General features: G+C 31.1%; 1 protein-coding gene across 2 annotated transcripts in view; it reads left to right on the plus strand.

The window, feature by feature from the left end:
• Sardh (Sarcosine dehydrogenase) overlaps positions 1-21,168 on the plus strand; it is a 76,773-nt gene that overhangs the window by 40,538 nt on the left and 15,067 nt on the right. For both annotated transcript variants that reach the window (XM_075371898.1, XM_075371899.1), the window contains 7 exons: positions 2,172-2,377; positions 6,172-6,334; positions 11,706-11,850; positions 12,307-12,448; positions 12,598-12,795; positions 15,373-15,621; positions 19,108-19,256. In XM_075371898.1, coding sequence (XP_075228013.1) covers positions 2,172-2,377; positions 6,172-6,334; positions 11,706-11,850; positions 12,307-12,448; positions 12,598-12,795; positions 15,373-15,621; positions 19,108-19,256 — 1,252 coding nt within the window. The remainder of the gene's footprint in view (positions 1-2,171; positions 2,378-6,171; positions 6,335-11,705; positions 11,851-12,306; positions 12,449-12,597; positions 12,796-15,372; positions 15,622-19,107; positions 19,257-21,168) is intronic.

Here is a 21,168-nt window from a genome sequence, read left to right on the forward strand (position 1 = left end):
AGAATATGCAGTAAATAATTAATGTATTGCGACTCTTCTATAGAAATGAAACAGAAAGCATAAAGTCAGTTAATGTGGAGAACTTTGCAAACCTATCTTTGGATTGATGACCAAAGAAGAAGAAGAAGATTTTAAAACAAAACTGAAGAAAATTTTATGCTAAGTAGGTCATTTTTATAACTGCAATAATTTTTAAAACAACTGTAACTTTTTTTATATCACTACATAAGCTTGATACTTGTGCATCAAGTGATGTGGAAATGAATTTTGTAGCATATGAAAAGTGCAATACCTGATTAGGATTTGAACCCGGGACCTCTGGATGAAAGGCTGAGATGCTACAACTCTGATCAGGTAAATTATATATAACTAAATTTATAACATTTATATAAAGAGTAGGTGAAGCAGGAAACAAGTATATCTAGATTATTATTGATCCTTTTGTAGTTAAATATAGTACAAACTCTTTAAAAATTGTTCTAGACAATTAAAAGAGAAGGATGGATTTGGATTTCAATTTTTCCTAACCATGATTGGTTTTTTTTCATAATTATATTTACAAGGAAAAAATGTGATAACTATTTGATGGAATTTTAAAACTATTTTAATTAGTTTTGTTTTTTCTTATATTTCATTTATTTTAATTTGTTGGTTAAAAAGAGAAAATTTAACATAATATTTTACTCTTATACTTTTTATGAACATATGAAGCTGCATTTCATTTGTCCAATAAGAAAATTGTTCTGTTGTAATAGTGCAGTTTATATATTTTAAGGTATTGTTTTTTTATGTTTTGTGTTTTTTTTTTTAATATTATAGAGGCTAGATTCAGTGTAATTTTTAAATGTTTGCGAGCTATTTTTTTGTAAGTCTTTGTTATATGAGGTAGTGAATTTTTTACATTGTGTAGGAATGATTTGAATAATGAGTTTGATGAGCTACAATGATAGTATTTTGTTGTGTAGCAATTTTTTTTGTAATTTTTTGATGGCATAAGTTTGTGAATTATGCTTTTAAAAGCTAAACGTTTACATGAGTAAGGTCATTTGATTTATTCTTTCCTTATTAGTTTTCTGTATGGTTTATATTCTTGTGCACATTTATTGATTCCTTTAATGATAGTGAGAACAGTAAAAAAAGTGTTTTCATTATTCAGTTGTTTTTTTTCTCCTTTTTATATGTTAATAAATTTTATCTCTGTAAGCAGAAAATTTGACTAGATGATGAAAGGTACAAAAATTCACTCTAACACCATTAAAATTAATTTATAGAAACACTATAAAAAAAAATAAAATAGATATATGTAGAATAGATTTTTACATATTTCAATTTAAAATATTTTCAAAATTGTCATACTTGTGTTGTAAAGTTTAATACTTACAGTAGTATAAAAAAATTGTTATGATGATTTAATAATTTTGTAAAATTTTCTAGAAATAAAGATATTCAAATTGTTTTGAATGTGTTATTCTTAGAATATTCATTCCAGTGTATTAAAATATTCTATTTATAGCCTTGTTATTACTAGAGACTGGATTATATGCATTTGCATATTAAGCCAATTCACATCGGTTATTGCATATTTTCCTTTAAATCTATTGATGCATATTTTTGCTATATTTACAATATTTTTCAGTAGCGTATCTTGTTAATAAATGAAATCTTATGTTGTAGCTGGCCAAACCTATTAGCTCCACGGCTCTTGGAGCGCACTAGGCAGCTGCGGAACAGTACTTCTGATTGTTTATGTTTACAAAAGTAACAAAATGTTAATTATCAAATTTATCGATATCTTATTCAACTACTTACTAATTGTATGCTGATTTTGAAATAAAAAAACAAAAAATTACTATTTTTTTAATATTTAAAGTTGCATATTTTGACAGTTTTCATGCATATTTTCAGCTTTATTTGTTACATATAATCCAGTCTCTAGTTATTACACTGTTAACTGATTACTGCTGAAATTAAACAGAAGGGCATGCCATAAAGATATGTTCTATTAAGATAGTTTTAGGAGGTTTACCAAGGTATAAAGATCATGCCGAAGTCTTCCTCATTCAATCCAATAAAAATAAATTTAGATCTCATTGTAAGAATTTCATGTTACAAAAATAACTTTCTCATAAATGGTGTTCATGTTTAGCAATGTTTTTTTTGTGTATTAATAGGTGCGTGGTCAGATGAAGTTGCCAAATTAGCTGGATTGAGTTTACCATTAACAATTCTTAAACATGCTTATGTTGTCAGTGAAAGTATGCCTGGTGTTGTTGGATTGCCAAATGTCAGAGATATGGATTCATCTATTTACATTAGAATTAATGGTGATTCTATGTTTGTTGGCGGATTTGAAAAAAATCCTGTATTACTTGATAAGGTAGGTCAATTATATTTGTAATAACCTTATATTGTAATTTTTGTTTAGGTAAGTTCTTTGATGATATAGATAACATAACAAAGTGCTGATTATCTTGTCATGAGAGTACAGATTTATTAGATTCAGTGGTTCTCTGGTTTTCCAGATGTTCAACTATCCTAACTGCTTACATCCTTGAATAGGCAATTCAAAAAAAATTAACATACTACAAGATCTATTCAGAAAATAATATTCAGAATAATAAATAATAAATATTCAGAAAATGAACATTTTTAATTACACGCCAACAGAGATATTTAGTGACATGCTGTTGCCAGCATTGTGTTCCGCATAAGCTCTTCCATAACCACATGTTGCTGGATTATTGATATCTCATTTAGTTTATGTGTGATTTAAGTGCAACATGTTTAAATGTTAGTAGCAATTTTTATAATGTGTAATTTTCAGAAGCAACGATACACTTTGTGTGAAACTTTGTGTGAAACTGGGGAAAACTTTCACAGAAACATTTCAACTTTTGAAACAGACTTACGGAGATGATGCTCTGGGTCAGGGCAATGTTGCTAATGGTTTTCACAATTTAAAAGTGGTCATCAGTCAATTGAAGATGACCCTCAACCAGGATGACTTCAACTGTTAACACTCTGATACTCTCTTTCACAAAATTATTGATCTGGTGCGTAAAAATCGCCAATTTATTGTCAGAGAACTTGCAGAAGAGGTTAGCATATCAGTTGGATCATGCCATTTTGACTGAAAAATTGAACATGCAAGTTACAGCAAAGTTTGTTTCTCATTTGACCAAACAGCAGAAAAAACATCAAGAGGATGTTAGTTCGACAACTTTTTGAACAAGCCGATGATGATGAAACATTCATGCAAAGATCATAATGAGAGACGAAAGCTGGGTTTACGGCTATGACATCGAGACAAAAGTTCAGCAGTCATCACAATGGATTGGTAAAGGATCTCCATGCCCCAAGAAAGCATGTCAGTCTCGATCCAATATCAAAGTGATGCTCTCTGGTTTTTTTTATGGAATTGATGCATTTTAATGGAATTATGCATTTTGAATTCTTGCCTCAAAGTGAAATGGTGAACCGTGTATACTATCAAGGCATTTTACAATGGTTACATGAAAAAATCCACAGAAAGAGACCAGAGTTGTGGCAAGGCAACTCATGGTTCCTTCACCATGACAATGCACCTGTATACTCAGCTTTGTCAATTCAGGTCAAAAATCAGATGACTTTCCTCCCTCAGCCTCGCTAATCTCCATACCTGGCTCCTTGTGATTTTTTCTTATTTCCAAAATTAAAATCCGTGATGATAGTAGTTTTGAGAGTATTAATGACATTAAAGCAAATTCGTCATAGACCTTAAAGGCCATTTCAAATAAAGCTATCGAGGACTGCCTTGCGAAGTGGAAACTGCTGGGAAAAGTATGAATAGGGGAGGGGAATAATTTGAAGGGAGATAAGGACCAATAATATGTAAAATTAATAATAGATTAAAAAAACAAAGTTCAGTTATTTTCTGAGCAGACCTTGTTTTTAAAATAATTTTAAATACTATTCAGATAAAGCTTTACTTCAGTATATAACAGTAGGGTAGTCAACTATAATTTCTTTCAGATAATTTTGTAAATTCTTATTCTTTTATTAGCAAATTTCTACTCATTGGATTTTTAAAAATACTACTGTATCTGATTTTTATTACATTGTGCATATGTTTTGAGTTTCTTTTTAATTTTAGTGAAATATATTTATTTTTGTCATTTTGTTAAGTGTGATAACCATTAAACATTAGAGTGATACATCCACTACATATGATTAACTTTTTTTTTCCATGAGATTGCTTTGGTCATTTAGCCCAATGAAATTTTGTAGCAGCCAGTTTTCCAGTTGTCTGAATTTTTATTAACCAGATTTCATTTTGGAAAGGTCAAGCTGTATAATTGGTGTTCTACTTTTATCGGTCAAAATTTATTAGCTATTATTAAGGATAGCAGTACTGTAAATACATTTCTAGTAAGAGTGATTAAAAGGCCGAAGTTTACCGGATATGCATTCCTCTGTTTTGGGCTTTGTGAATAGGAAACAGCAAAATTATATAGAGAGAGCCACCCAAATCAAACCAAAAACACCATGGATGTAATGCTACAGCTCCTCATATCTTTACCATGAATCCATGGGGATGTTTGATACACAAATATCTCAGAAAGTCCTGGAAGAAAATGGATCAAGAATAAGGGAGGAAGGTTGGTAGTGATACAGGGACAACCTGTTGACAGAAAGACTGTACAGTGAGACATATCCAAAAAAAATGAGTGGACATTGCCATTGCAGAATATTAGTGCTTTTTCTGATTCATTTTTTCCTCAAAAAAATTCAGGTATCTACTTGGAATTAGAGCAGCACATTATTAATTAATGATTTTGCGTTGATTATCTCAATTAAATTCTGTAAATTGCTTTAATTTCAGTTAATAAGATAATGTTAGAATAGGCTTTCCTTAAAAAAATTCCTTGTCTATTCCCAGAATTTTATTATACATGGAAATATTTAAGGGACTATGAACCATTCATTCAGATTTCCATTGGAGAATTCAGTGGTTTGTTGCTAATTACTTTGCTTACCAAATGACCTAATATGTTAAATGTTGAAGTGCTTAGTCCTAGAGGATTTGATAACAATTTTTTCCATATGTGATCCCCGCAGATAAATAAACTGTTTCAATCTCCCATGGCAACCTATTTGATTTATGTATGCAAGAGTTCAACATATAGTGATTTGCAGAATGAATCAGAATATGTTAGTTAGTTAAAAGGGTAAACAAAAAATATATATATACTTTTGAGTATTTATCTGTTTTATATCATAAAAGCATGTCAAATTTTGTATGTATCAATTTTGTATGATCTTTTGTATGATCTTTTTTTATTTATTTAATTCAGTATTGAACTTAGTCAGGTGTTTAATTCTGGTAAATAATTTTAGTCATTTTACACCTATTTCTAAACTGAAATAAATACTCTATTATCTTGAAATTGTTTGCTGTGGAAATTGAGAAAGAATAGAAGGTCTGTAATACTTATCGTGCAGCATCCATTTGGTTCGTTAAATAAAATATTTTTTCTACAGTTGTTTTATAACATTTGAATTATGTGGCTGTAACTTGTATCATAATGAGGGTCATTATGAAACAGATTTTCATTACGATACAGGTGTTCAACCAATCAAAAGCCTACTCTTTTCAGTCACTGGCCAATCAGAAGGAGGTATTGTTTACTGTTTTTTTTTAAGCTGTTATAAGCTGTTTTTTTTACTTAGATTTTAGTCCAATTTAGCAGTTAGCAAGCAGAAGTTAATTTGAAGGTACACCAATAGGTAACTAAATTACTATATTTCATTACTTCTCCTTGCATAATGTACTAATTTAAAATATCTTTTTCATGTTTTTTTTTTTTTTAAATGTGAAAGATATTTTATAGCTTTGCACTTTAACACTGACTTTACCATCCTGGTTTTGTATCCATAAATGCATAAGTAAGTTCTCAACATAAAACTAAACACTACAAAATTAAAGATGATCTTAATACTAGTTTGTTAGCAGATAACAGCAGTAGTTATTGCAGTGATGCATTTCAATCATGATTTTAAAGATTATTTTTTACTTCTATTGTTAAAATAATATATTAATTATATTTAAATGTATTATTGTGATCAATTATCCACAATTATCTCTGTAAGTTGATATGTATAGCATTTATAACATTTGCTTATTATTTTCAGATGCCAGAGAAATTTGCTTTTGATTTATTTGAACTTGACTGGAGTATGTTCAGTGGTCATATGACAAATGCAACTGAATTAATTCCATCATTTGGAACAGCTGGAGTTAAATCATCTGTTTGTGGTCCACATTGTTTTACACCAGATGAAATGCCACTTGTTGGTAATATGAATATAATGTTTATGTTTAAGAATGAAATTAATTTTTACACTTCTTTTTCTTTTTATGAACATTTGTGATTTTATTTTAAGCAATTTTATAAGCTTTTTGTAATCATTCATTTTATAGAAAATTTAACAGCTTGAGCTCTACAATTAAATTTAATTATTAATAAGTAAAAGTTAAAATAAAATACAAAATGGAATTGTTGATCTAACTTCAGGAAAGATTTAATTTTTGGCCAAAAAGTTTACCGTAAGCATCTATTTCCAAGGACACCAGATATGTTAGGGCAGTACTTCCATTATTACAGTACAATTTTGCAACTTTTGTTTCTCCTTCCTGTAAAATTAATCTTTGCATATTATGTAGAAAAAACATCAACCCAGCAGTAACTCAGTAATGAGAGTCAAGTGGTTGGCACTCTTGTTTACAGTACTGTTCATCATTTTAAAACATAAGATTTTATGTAAAAGATATTACACAAGCATCATTCTGCTTAGTAATAAGGAATCTTGCGCTGTAAAATTTCATAAAAATCAAACATAACTGTCATAAAACATTATCATTACTGAGTTACAAGCCCATAAACAGATGAAATATTGAAAGATCAATTTAACCCTAGATAATTTCCTCAGTCAATAATATAGAAGAAAAGTAAAAAAAATAATTGATTAATAAAACATAACGTATTAGAGGAATTTGGAGTAGACAATAAAACAATGGTTGAATTGAGTAAAAGAAACCTTTACAAATACTTTCTCAAAAATAACATTTTAAGGACTAAGCTCTGAACCTGTTGAAATCAAACTGGGTATGAGGCAAGATGGTGATCTGTCGCTCTTACCGTTTAACATGAAACAGATGAAATTTTAAAATTAGAAAATGTGAAACTAGCAAATAAGGATAAGAATTTCAAAATCAGTTGTTTGTCCTTTGCAGATGATCTGACAATGTTGTCCCCAGATAGTAAAACTGCAAAAATTCAAATAATCTTTTTAAAATGTTAGCTAAAAAAACAGGTTTACAAATTTCTTTTAAAAAACAGAATTTATGACAAATATTAAAAATGCCCCAAAGACTTTTAAAAACCGAATATGAAAGAAAGGCAAAACAAACATGTTTTGCCTTTAAATAAAGGGTTCTTTCTGGCGTCAGTTTAAAAAAAAGATCGGATTCATCAGCATTATAGAATTTTGTCATCCTAATAGCCCTCTTTTAATTTTGGCCAAATGGTTTCTAACCATTTTTCTGACATACCAGTTGGAGCTGCTGCGATCTCGCCGCTTATTCTCTTGAAACAAGATCATGACACAAAATCATGATGCTGATAGAACTGTTGCATTCAAGCTGAAGTTATTTCATGAGGTTTACCAAATTTTTCAGAAAAGTTGTTCGCCTTAGTTTGCATTACATTTGCTAATAGGGATATCACTAGCCCTCTTGTATTTAAACCATTTTAATAGCACTTGGTGTACATTATTATGTTGACTAGGCTGTAATTTTTTGATTTCATAGAATGTGTTTCAAAAGTTTTCTTTTTTTCACAGTTCTTCCATATCGCCGATATTGTCAAATAACCTATGCCTAATTCTTGGGCAATGTCCTTATTAAGTTCACCATTCTCTAACCGCCAGATAATGTGTGTCCTTTCCTCTATCGTGAATGTTTTTTGTGAAGTTAAAATTAAATCACAGGATACATAAAATAAAATACTGTACCCGCATGATGTGATACGCTCATAGCAAAAGATTAATAACAACTGAATGTGGCTGCTTCAGTTTACTATAATCTGGTACAGGAAGAAGGTAAGAAAAACAAGACCTGTAGTACATATGCAGGTAAAAAGGAAAAGGTGACTAATTTCAACTGTCAAAATATCTCTATAGCTACAATGTAGATATACTACATTACTGACAAGTCACTTCCATCCATCATTATAAACGATGAAATGTTGCATTGCAGTAGTAAAAATAACTCATAATAACTGATATTTCACCACAACTGATGTAATTATAAACAATATATATACTGTATTTATGTATTAACATCATACCAAACCAACCAAGAGTCAAGTTTTTGGTCACTATATCCAGTATGTCATTGTATCCGATGTCACTATAAATGATACTGTACTGGTAAAAGTATCTGTGAAGTTATAATAATAATAAATCATTAAAAAAACAACCAGTTGATGTTACATTTGAAATGTAAGTTTAGGGACAACTTTTGATTTGCATAACTGGAAAATAAAGCATTTCTAGGCCATTGTTTTTATAATTTTTTTTCTTTATTCCATACTGAAAAATTTATTCCTTAAGTATTCATATTTCATAACTAACACTTTTACTAGTTTAAATGAAGAGTAAATAAAATGATAATCAATGAATATCTTTGTTATTGCTCTAATCTTTTTTCTGGATTTAAAAATGAGTTCAATCACAGGAAAACTGCATTTTCCTTACAACTTCAAGTCTTCTGTAAAATGTTTAATGAACTAGAAAGTATCATCCTGAAAACTGAAGGGTGTTAAGTAAGATAAAATCGTAACTAAAAAAAAGTATTTATTTAACTGATTTTTATAGATCACAAAGTTAGTCAATGTTGGTTGCAGTTTTCTGCATGGTGTTTATTATTATTTTTTTTTTTTTGTCTTCAGTCATTTGACTGGTTTGATGCAGCTCTCCAAGATTCCCTATCTAGTGCTGGTCGTTTCATTTCAGTATACCCTCTACATCCTACATCCCTAACAATTTGTTTTACATATTCCAAACGTGGCCTGCCTACACAATTTTTCCCTTCTACCTGTCCTTCCAATATTAAAGCTACTATTCCAGGATGCCTTAGTATGTGGCCTATAAGTCTGTCTCTTCTTTTAACTATATTTTTCCAAATGCTTCTTTCTTCATCTATTTGCCGCAATACCTCTTCATTTGTCACTTTATCCACCCATCTGATTTTTAACATTCTCCTATAGCACCACATTTCAAAAGCTTCTAATCTTTTCTTCTCAGATACTCCGATCGTCCAAGTTTCACTTCCATATAAAGCGACACTCCAAACATATACTTTCAAAAATCTTTTCCTGACATTTAAATTAATTTTTGATGTAAACAAATTATATTTGTTACTGAAGGCTCGTTTCGCTTGTGCTATTCGGCATTTTATATCGCTCCTGCTTCGTCCATCTTTAGTAATTCTAATTCCCAAATAACAAAATTCTTCTACCTCCATAATCTTTTCTCCTCCTATTTTCACATTCAGTGGTCCATCTTTGTTATTTCTACTACATTTCATTACTTTTGTTTTGTTCTTGTTTATTTTCATGCGATAGTTCTTGCGTAGGACTTCATCTATGCCGTTCATTGTTTCTTCTAAATCCTTTTTACTCTCGGCTAGAATTACTATATCATCAGCAAATCATAGCATCTTTATCTTTTCACCTTGTACTGTTACTCCGAATCTAAATTGTTCTTTAACATCATTAACTGCTAGTTCCATGTAAAGATTAAAAAGCAACGGAGATAGGGAACATCCTTGTCGGACTTCCTTTCTTATTACGGCTTCTTTCTTATGTTCTTCGATTATTACTGTTGCTGTTTGGTTCCGGTACATGTTAGCAATTGTTCTTCTATCTCTGTATTTGAACCCTAATTTTTTTAAAATGCAGAGCATTTTATTCCAGTCTACGTTATCGAATGCCTTTTCTAGGTCTATAAACGCCAAGTATGTTGGTTTGTTTTTCTGTAATCTTCCTTCTACTATTAATCTGAGGCCTAAAATTGCTTCCCTTGTCCCTATACTTTTCCTGAAACCAAATTGGTCTTCTCCTAACACTTCTTCCACTCTCCTCTCAATTCTTCTGTATAGAATTCTAGTTAAGATTTTTGATGCATGACTAGTTAAACTAATTGTTCTGTATTCTTCACATTTATCTGCCCCTGCTTTCTTTGGTATCATAACTATAACATTTTTTTGAAGTCTGATGGAAATTCCCGTTTTTCATAAATATTACACACCAGTTTGTATAATCTATCAATCGCTTCCTCACCTGCACTGCGCAGTAATTCTACAGGTATTCCGTCTATTCCAGGAGCCTTTCTGCCATTTAAATCTTTTAATGCTCTCTTAAATTCAGATCTCAGTATTGTTTCTCCCATTTCATCCTCCTCAACTTCCTCTTCTTCCTCTATAACACCATTTTCTAATTCATTTCCTCCGTATAACTCTTCAATATATTCCACCCATCTGTCGACTTTACCTTTCGTATTACATATTGGTGTACCATCTTTGTTTAACACATTATTAAATTTTAATTTATGTACCCCAATATTTTCCTTAACTTTCCTGTATGCTCCGTCTATTTTACCAATGTTCATTTCTCTTTCCACTTCTGAACACTTTTCTTTAATCCACTCTTCTTTCGCCAGTTTGCAGCATTTCCTGTTTATAGCATTTCTTAATTGCCGATAGTTTTTACTTTCTTCATCACTAGCATTCTTATATTTTCTACGTTCAGCCATCAGCTGCAATGTATCGTCTGAAACCCAAGGTTTTCTACCAGTTTTCTTTATTCGTCCTAAGTTTGCTTCTGCTGATTTAAGAATTTCACATTCTCCCATTCTTCTTCTACATTTTCTACCTTATCTTTTTTACTCAGACCTCTTGCGATGTCCTCCTCAAAAATATTCTTTACCTCCTCTTCCTCAAGCTTCTCTAAATTCCACCGATGCATCTGACACCTTTTCTTCAGGTTTTTAAACCCCAATCTACATTTCATTATCACCAAATTATGGTCGCTATCAATGTCTGCTCCAGGGTAAGTTTTGCAGTCAACGAGTTGATTTCTAAATCTTTGCTTAACCATGATATAATCTATCTGATACCTTGTAGTATCGCCTGGCTTTTTCCAAGTGTATATTCTTCTATTATGATTTTTAAAATGGGTGTTGGCAATTACTAAATTATACTTTGTGCAAAACTCTATAAGTCGGTCCCCTCTTTCATTCCTTTTGCCCAGCCCGTATTCATCCACTATATTTCCTTCCTTGCCTTTTCCAATGCTTGCATTCCAATCTCCAACTATTATTAAATTTTCATCTCCTTTTACGTGTTTAATTGCTTCATCAATCTCTTTGTATACACACTCTACCTCATCATCATCATGGGCGCTTGTAGGCATATAGACGTTAACAATCGTTGTCGGTTTAGGTTTTGATTTTATCAAAACCTAAATTTATTATTTATTAGTGACTATTTAAACTTTAGTGGGATAAATTAGTGTTGGAATTATACCTGTTACAAACATGTGAATAAATATGTGTATTTATCAATGTGCTGGATAGTGATATTTTTTTATTTCACCTTTTCACAGGTGAAGATCCAAGACTGCATGGTATGTTTCATAATTGTGGTTTCAATTCAGCAGGAGTCATGTTGGGTGGTGGATGTGGTGAACAGATTTCACAGTGGATTGTTAATGGCAGACCAAGTATACATATGTACAGTTGTGATGTCAGGTATTTTAATTTCATCAAATGCTTTAGTATGTCTAAAACATATACAGGCTTATTTTTACTTAATATCGATTAATTTCAGAAATTTTTAAAAGAGTTTTGCCCTTTCAAAATTGAAAGGACCATCAACAGAGAAATAAGACATTTTATATAAAAGAAGTAAATTGATGTCAGTGTGTAAGAGGATGTGATATGACAGATGATCAATTAGTGAGCTGTTATATTCCTGCAGAGAAAAAAAGATGGGAAGTAGACCAGCAAAAAGTTAAAATTAGCAAGTAATATCGGAATTAATTTGAGGTTCATGTAATTGATGACAGATTCATTTATATAAAAATAGATTTTTTTAAATATATAATATATATTTTATTTATTTCTTCATTTATTTTATATAAAAAACTACCTTTAATTTCATTGTTATTTTTATGGTTAAGAAGTCATTCAATTTTCTTTTTGTAGACGTTTTACTCAAGAACAGATGGAAAATAAACAGTGGTGTAAAGAGAGAGGTCATGAAAGCTACGTTAGAAAATACAGTATTAAATATCCACATAATGAATTTTTTGCTGGACGTAATCTCAAAACAGATCCTTTTCATCAGGTACTTCCTTAAAATCATTTTAAACAGATTATTATACTTTGTGTTCATATAAAAGTTTTTAGGATGTCTACACTTCTTGTTATATTTTTTTATTATGTAAATATTAGGTTTACTGTATGTCTATTACTGTATATTTTGATATTTTATAGGAATTGTTAAAAACTGGAGCAGTTTTTGAAGAAATGCAAGCATATGAGCGTCCAGGATGGTTTTTACCTCAGGGAACTGCACCAATTCCACCGTATGACTGGTATGGAGCATATGGTACAAAAAGAAGTACTGACAAACGTTATGAAAATCTAATAAAAGGAGAACATAGTTTTAGATTTTCTAAACACCACCATGTGGTAAGTCTATTGAATCTGTTATAAAAAGATATTTGCATAATAAGAATAGAATAAGAATTTGAATAATTTAATGAGAATTAAATTATATAATCAAGCATATCATTCTTTGATAAGTATAAATCATACAAATAAAACTACCTCTAAAAGCAAAAATAGTATTAACTTACTTAAAGAATACCAATGAATGCTTTTTATTTACCTTGTGAACAGAAACATCAAGATAATAAGCTTTATAAACAATAACCAATTTTAAATTATGCTGGTATTAAAAAAATGAATATTGAAGTTTGTATTACTCATACATTCATGTGAGGATTGATAATAATTGACTGTAAAAATTACAAATGATTGTAAAAATATTATCATTAATTTAATGACAATGAAACTAATGCTACTTTTCAACATAATCCCTGGTTACAAATTGACCCATCTTTCTGTGAGCTTCTCATTTCATTAATCAAAATTGTTCACTTTGGTGTCTGAGCCACTCTTGTACTGCATTCTTGACCTCCTCATTGTTGCTGAATTTGATGCCATATAAAAACTTTGAGGAGACCAACAAAAAAAAATTTGGTGGTACAAGATTAATGATGTAAATTGGATGTGGTATTATCTCCTCACACAACTTTTGGATAGCTTCCCTGTCTTTTCAGAAGTACGGGGGCAGGCTTTATCACACAGAAGAAATTCTATTTCTTTGAGAAAGATTCATGTTATTTCCTTATCACTGCAAATTTAACTTTATTTTCTATCTTGTCACAGAAATATCCACCCTTGATTGTAGATTTTTCTTTAAAAAAAAAATCACTATAAATTGAGCCCTAATTCCAAAACATCTTTAGCATCTCTATTGGTTGATGCATAGATTTTGAATTTTTATGTGGTTGGCGAACTTGGGTATTTCTCTTCCATACTCTAACATTTGGATTCTGACTAAAAATGGTGAGTCCATGTTTCATCATAAGTTATTAAGCAATCTAAAAAAGCATTATTTTATGATAAAAACTTCCTGTTTCACACAAATGTGAATTTAGGTGTCTGTGTTTTTATGATCTTAAAACCCAACTGAAACTCATTTTGCAGTAATTCAGTTTATCATGGATAATGAAATGGATGTTGCTGATACTTGTACTACAAATTTCAGCAATTTCCCAAATTTGTATATTTATTTGGCTCATATTCATATATATATTCTAATATATATATTCATGAATATATATATATATATATATATTAGTTAAGCAAAAAGAAATATTTTTGTGAAAAAAGGAAAGAGTGGTAGAGAGGTAGTGGTGAAGAGAAGATTGGAAGAGGGAAAGAGAGAAAAAAAGGAAGGTTTAAATTTTGTGATGTTCCGTAATGTTCAGTTTTTAATGTTTTATCAAACTTGCATTTGTGTTTATTTAATTTATATATATACTCAAATCTAGCAGTAGCGAAGCATTGCCGAGTCAGCTAGTATAGATATAAATATGTTAATAAGTTTTTCATGCAATAAAACTTCATTCTTTGTAAATAGACCCATTGCAAATTTTAGCACAGTGGTGCAATCTCTGGATTATTTTATAGTGGATTTGCAGTTATCATTTCTTCTACATATAATTGATCAACACTACATCAAACATTCTAAAAGATTATAAACATCAACTTCCAGAGAGAATATTTTTCTTACAATTCAATTGTTTTTTTATAATTGACATTGCTGTCATTCAAGTGAGTTGCATTTTGTTTTCAGAGCACCGTATAACATTATCTTTCATCTCTGGTAACATTCAAATCAAGAAATTATCCTTATCACCTTAAATAATCATCACCTTCTTCTACACATCACATTAAACATTATGATAAGAACACTAGTTGTAATTGTTTTGTTATGATTTTTTTCAAGTTTTGGTGATGATCGAGTGTCACTCAGAATAATATTTGTTATGCATGTTCAGTCTACTATTCTGAAATACTGCATATTACATACATAATTTCTTTTATGAATTACTCATTGCATAAATAAATCAGGTGCATATAGAAATTAGTTACTATGAATTTTATTGGTAACAGTGTCATTTATCTTATTCATTTTAAGATTTTACAACTCACTTGTGAAGAACCATAGCATGTGTGGAAGTGGTGAGTCTTTAACAAACAATGTCAATTAACTAATTGAGTTCATGACCTGCAGGTGTAATCTCTACAACAGAAATTACTGCACATTCTTTTACTTGAAAAATAGTGCTCACACTTAGCTCTGTCTTTTTAGTGAAAATTTTTGTAGGGACTTAATGACTTACAGTATGATCTAAAAGGGTTCATTTTAGTAGCTGAAGGAGACATAGTGGAAAAAGTAAAGGAAAGTAAAAATTGGAATATAAAGCATGGCATAAATTGAATGATAGTTGAAGCAAATATTTTGAGATTTACTGTGAACAGAAAAAAAATTGAGGATTACACGAAATCAGTCTAGTTGAAATGTAAAATATTTTAATGCATGGCTGTTGAAAATTCATGCAGTGCTTAATACGTTCTGAAATTTGTACTTTCACATTTTAATTTATTATTTATTATTAATCTTTTTTTTTCCAGATTGGTGGAGAATGTTTAGCATGCAGAGAGAATGTTGCTCTGTTTGATATGTCATATTTCAGCAAACTTTATTTATGTGGTCCTGATACACAAAAAGCTGCAGATTGGTTGTTTACTGCTGATACAAATGGTCCAGTTAATCAAACCGTTTATTCTTGTTTACTTAATAAACAAGGAGGTGTAGAAGCTGATTTATTAGTATCTGCTATTAATACTGGTTCTGGTACTCAGGCTAATCCTATATTTAAGGTAAATTTTTGTTTAAAGTGAAATTTAATTTACTATCATTAATGTCCTAGGGAATAGTTTTTTTTCATTGTTTATACATGTAAGATATGTACATATATATATACACACAAGGTCTGTAAATAAAGTAATGAGACTGGTTCAGAAAAATGTTTTATTTACAATTCATCTATACATGGACTCTATCACCTTCAAATTAGTTCCCTTGCGAAGCCACACAATGCTTCAAACACTTTTCCCACTCTTCATAACAGTGTTGGAACTCAGAAACCAGAATATCCTTCAAATGGTCAGTTACTTTTTTTATAATATTTTCTACTATTCCAAAATGATGTCCTTTGAGGTGTTTTTTAAAGTCGGGAACAAGAAAAAGTAGCAGGGACTCAAGTCAGGTGAATAAGGTGGTTGAGGAACTACAGGAATATTTTTCTGTGCCAAAAGCTCATAAATTGAGAGTGTGTTGTAAAAAAAAGGATTGCCGAGGGTATTTAGGGTGCCGCCTGAGCTTTCTCATGTTCTTCTTTTGTTTGTTTTGTAGTTGCTAAGTTTATGTTGTTGGTTTGTTTTATTGTAATTGCGTGTTGAACTCACTTTTTTTACTTTCAGATAGGCAGTGGTAGTGGATTTCAGTTCCTTTCCTTATTTTGTTTACTCAGTCTTGTTTGAGACTATTGTAAGATGTGTTTTGTTTTTAGTTTTGTTGTTTTTTAGGGGTAGTAGTACACCAATGGGAATGTCACATGTGGCATTTGCATTGGTGGCATCTTGACAGAGGCAGGAACAAGGCTGAGAGATGCCTTTTGCCAAGGTTTTGAAAATGACCTCCGGTAAAGCCCGTAAGAGCTAGGTACGGAGGGGTTAGTATGAAACATTGAGCTCTGCAAAAATCCAAAATAGATATTTTAAGCCAATTAGCATACTTTCCACTATATAATAAGTACACTATAGCGGGTGTATGTATTAATTGTATTGCTGTTTTATAATTAGTGTACAGTATAACTACGAGCAATATCTATAAAGTCAAGACTGCTGGGAAATTTCTCTCCTTAAGGTTGACAAACCTGTGTTGTTCATGGCCATGCTAGTAATGTACACACTGCATTGTTGTCTGTAAATTTTCGCGTTGTAGTAGCTTTAAAAACATGTGAATTATTGTGTTATAAAATCAATAGGACAATCTATGTTGTCGCTGACTGTGAAATACGTGGAGTCATACGTTTTTTAAACCATCAAAACTTCAAGCCGGCTGAAATTCATAGGCAGTTGGTTGCTGTGTATGGTGGTAATGTAATGAATGAAAGAAATGTCTGAAAATAGTGTGAAAGGTTTAGAAATAACAGAATTAATGTGCATGTTAAAGAATGTTCAGGGAGGCGATTTATAATCACCGAGAATTTGTTGAAACATGTCGATGATGAAATCAGGAAAGATTGTCGCTCAACAATTTCCGACCTGGCCCTTCTTTTTCCAGATGTTTCAAGAGCTGTTATCGGTCGCATTGTTCATGACCATTTAGGCTTCAGAAAGTTTGTGCCCATTGTGTGCCGCACATCTTAATGAAACGACAAAAAATCCAATCTGCTTTGGAATTTTTGATGCACTACACTGAAAAAGGTAATGAGTTCTTTATTTCAGTTGTTATGTGCGATGAAACACGGATTTCATATTACATGCCAGAGAGAAAAAGGCAGTCAACTGGATAGCGTCATTCTCAATCACCAACCAGACCAACAAGGATCAAGCCACAACCATTTGGGCACAAACTGATGGCTGCAGTCTTTTCAGATCATTTTGGCATACTGGTGATTGATTTCATGCCAAGTGGAAAGACTGTAAATGCAGAAGATTACTTCAAAACTATACATAACATAACTTATGTACACCATAAAGATCGGCGACATGGGCGGCTGACCGATGCCGGCATCCTGCTACATGATAATGCATGTCTACTTGTCGTGGGTTCAATACGTAATTTACTGAGAACATTTGAATGGGAAAGTTCTAATAAATATATTAATGTAGTAATATTTAGCTTAATTTCTTATATTAATATAAAGTCAAAATACCAAAGACATTCTGACCCTGTAAGGGAAGACACCCTTCACCACCCCCTCCGTTCTGTGCCCTTATGAGCTTTACCAGAGGTCATCTTTGAAACCTCGACTTTTGACATATTCCAGTCTGCCTTGGCCAGGATGCCACCAATGTGAATGCCACAAGTGACATTCCTGATTTTGAGTCACATTCAGTGTATTACTATTTAATGAACTTAAAACAAAACTTATCTCACTGAGTTTTAAGCAAGACTGAAAATACCTAACTAAACAAAGGATTTGAACTACCTACCTGTAGGAGGTAGTGAGTTCAACACACAACACAAAACAAAAAAAATATTATACAGAACAATAACAACATTGAAACAAAACAAAGGACAAGAACAACAACAAAAACATAATTTATAAAACAGAACATCAACAAAAATAGAATAAAAGAGAAATCCAAGCAGAGCTCTGGATCCCCTCAGCCATCCTTTCCTTTGCTAAGTACACTATAAAACTCTCCACTATTGCCCATTCGGCCTGGCTTCTCCAATTTACACGGAGATCCAATACCGACCTGATAAGATCAAGCTGACAGATGGTCTCTGTATGCACTAACTCGTACTTTGAGCACTCATAAAGAACATGGTAGGTTTCGTCCAATTGTCCACACTGAGAACACATCCCAGAATCTACCAGGCCGAATTTCTGCAGTCTGTCCCTAAAAGCACCATTGCTGGAAAGAAATTGCATTACATATTTATTAGGGTGCACCCAAAGAAATATACTAGTGAAAATTTACAAATTCTTTTGGCAGTTATTTTATGGAACCAATAAGATGTCCTTTTGGCTGATTTTATTAAGCCAGAAATAAAAATCACAGCAATGTTGTATTATAAAATATTTTAAAACTGAGGAATACTGGTTTGTTTTATTTTTTTTACAGCTTTTCCACAAAATTTGGAAATTTTCACTGCATTAAAGCGTTCTATTGATAATATTTTTTGTTCAGTAATAACCTGTTTGACCTTTAAAAACAAAACAGTAATTCAAGATGTGGAGAGATGAAACCATTTTGGCCTAATTGGCTGAAATTATGATATATCAAATGCTTAGGGTATAATAAAATGCATTTTTCAATATAAGATACGGTTAGAAAAGAATTGTACTATGTGAAGAATAACAGGACATATACAAATATTGAATCAATTTTCTTTTAATCACCAACCATTCTTATGCTTTTAAGATCAATCTAATATTACGGAAACATCTGTCATGAGGTAGTTATCTGGAGGTAAAACATTAATCTGGACAGATTTTTTAGAAAAATAAATGGCAAAGGTTACTTTTTGAATTATTTTATTACATATAATAAATGACATTCTTACACTGTTTTATGTATTTATATGTTTATACATTAAAAATGAATCATGTATATTCTTTTTTGTAGGGAAGAGGAATGTATATAGTAGCTGGTGGGGCAATTGCATCACAGACAAGAGCGCATATTAATTCTGTTATTAGAGAAAAATCATTTAGAGTCAGCATTACCGATTTATCTCATGCCATTGGACTTCTATCTGTTCAGGGACCAAAGAGGTATGTTTTCCTTTTATTGTGTATTATATTAGATTGAGAAACTTTTCCTTTTTTTTAACCTCCGGTCCACAGTTAAGCATTTTTTTCCACAGAGGATGAGATGGATGCTTTGTAAGGTGTGTGAAAAATGCCATACCTGACCAGGATTTGAACCCAGGACCTCCGGGTGAAAGGCCAAAATGCTACCACTCGCACCACGGAGGCTGGCATTAGATTGAGAAACTAGAAGGTACTTAAAGACTATTTACAACAAAAAAATACATGGCCATTTCAATTACCATCATTATGTATTGAGGAAATAGTGTAAATAAAAATAATAATAAAAAGAAATTAAAATAATAATAATTAATGAATAAATAAACAACACTCAAGAAACACTACAAAACTAATATTTTTATCTTGAGTTTAAAGTAAAAAATAAAACCAACTGTGCTGTCTAAACAATTATGAATACTGTTTTAGGGAATCCCAATTAAAAATATAAAGCTAGTTTAAAAAGTTTTAAACCTTTATAACTTCAACTTACATTGCTCGACCACAACTTAATGAATACCTGTTATATAGGATTTGATAAGACCAAACTCATTTTAAGAAAGATATAGTATAAATGATAAACCAGTCATCCCCATTATAATGATAAACCAGTATATCCCCTGTTATGAAGAAAATTTAACAGAATGGAAATAATTTTTTTTGATAAAAAAATTTTACAAAAAGGTCTTTTTTTAATAAATGTAAAAGCCTTTTACACATTGGTCTCCAATAGTTTTTCAACAACGAAATTTTTCCTGTATCATTGCTAAAGTAAGTTACGTAACTATCTAATCCCTATTTGTTAGATATTTTTGAAAACTTTTGTGTAATAAACCAATTGTGTAACTTGCTTTTAGACAATGTTATTTTGCAGCTGATTTGTCTTATCATAACCAGTATATTAATAGCGAACCAGATGAATCTTCATTCTAGTTTCAATTTTTCATTTAGTTTGTCGTAGATTTCCTTAATTGCAACTGTTTTATAAATACCCTCTCTTTCAGCAGGTTTAGTTTTAGCTTAGCATTAGCAAAAGCTAATTTTCAAGATCTAGCTACAGTATTGTTAAGTTATGGTTTTTTACCTGCTGCTATGTTGAGTAATTTTTATCTATGCTTTATCCAACCCTTCTTTTTCTACAGTATAGTTTTTCTGAAGTATTTGCTAAATCTTTTTCTTTATGTTGTGCGCCGTTCTCGGCTGACCACACTTCGCCCTGCACCGATGATGTGCCAAGAACAACACAAAAAAAAATGAAAATTTTAAATGGTCTCAAAAAATTATTACTAAAATGCTGAAATTGTTTGGTTTTTTGAAGGATCTTTTTTAAATGAACTGAAATACAATCCTAAGAAATTTGAATGGTTGAACAAAGAAATTTTATTGACATAATGTATCTTAAAATTAATAATTTTTATATTAGGAGTCACCCTTTGATGCCGGCCGGATGCTCGCTACATTATGAAAAGAAAGTCATCTTCATACGCATTCGACTCTTCACTATGTTATTCGTCTTCCGCCGTTCACAGCATACCCGCTCACCGATCTTAATTTCTTGATCCTGCTTCTTCCAAATTTAGAGTGAGAGTGCCAGTGCCCTTCCCACACACTTACTAGCCGGCCGGAGGAAAAAAAATAATTACCTTCCCCTTCCAACAAAGTTTCTTACGTTACAGATTGCATGCGCGAGAACTTCAACATCTTAACAATAATACACATCTACTTAATACTAGTAAAAAACACGTTACTCATATTAAATCTAATACAATGTCACACAATTAAATACAAGTTACAATGTCAAAAAAACGTTACTTATATTACATATAATACAATGTCATACAATTAAATACAAGTTACAATGTCAGCTTTATTTTTTATT

Source organism: Lycorma delicatula, chromosome 7 (genome assembly GCF_047948215.1).
Source record: "Lycorma delicatula isolate Av1 chromosome 7, ASM4794821v1, whole genome shotgun sequence".
In the NCBI taxonomy this organism is placed as follows: domain Eukaryota; kingdom Metazoa; phylum Arthropoda; class Insecta; order Hemiptera; family Fulgoridae; genus Lycorma; species Lycorma delicatula.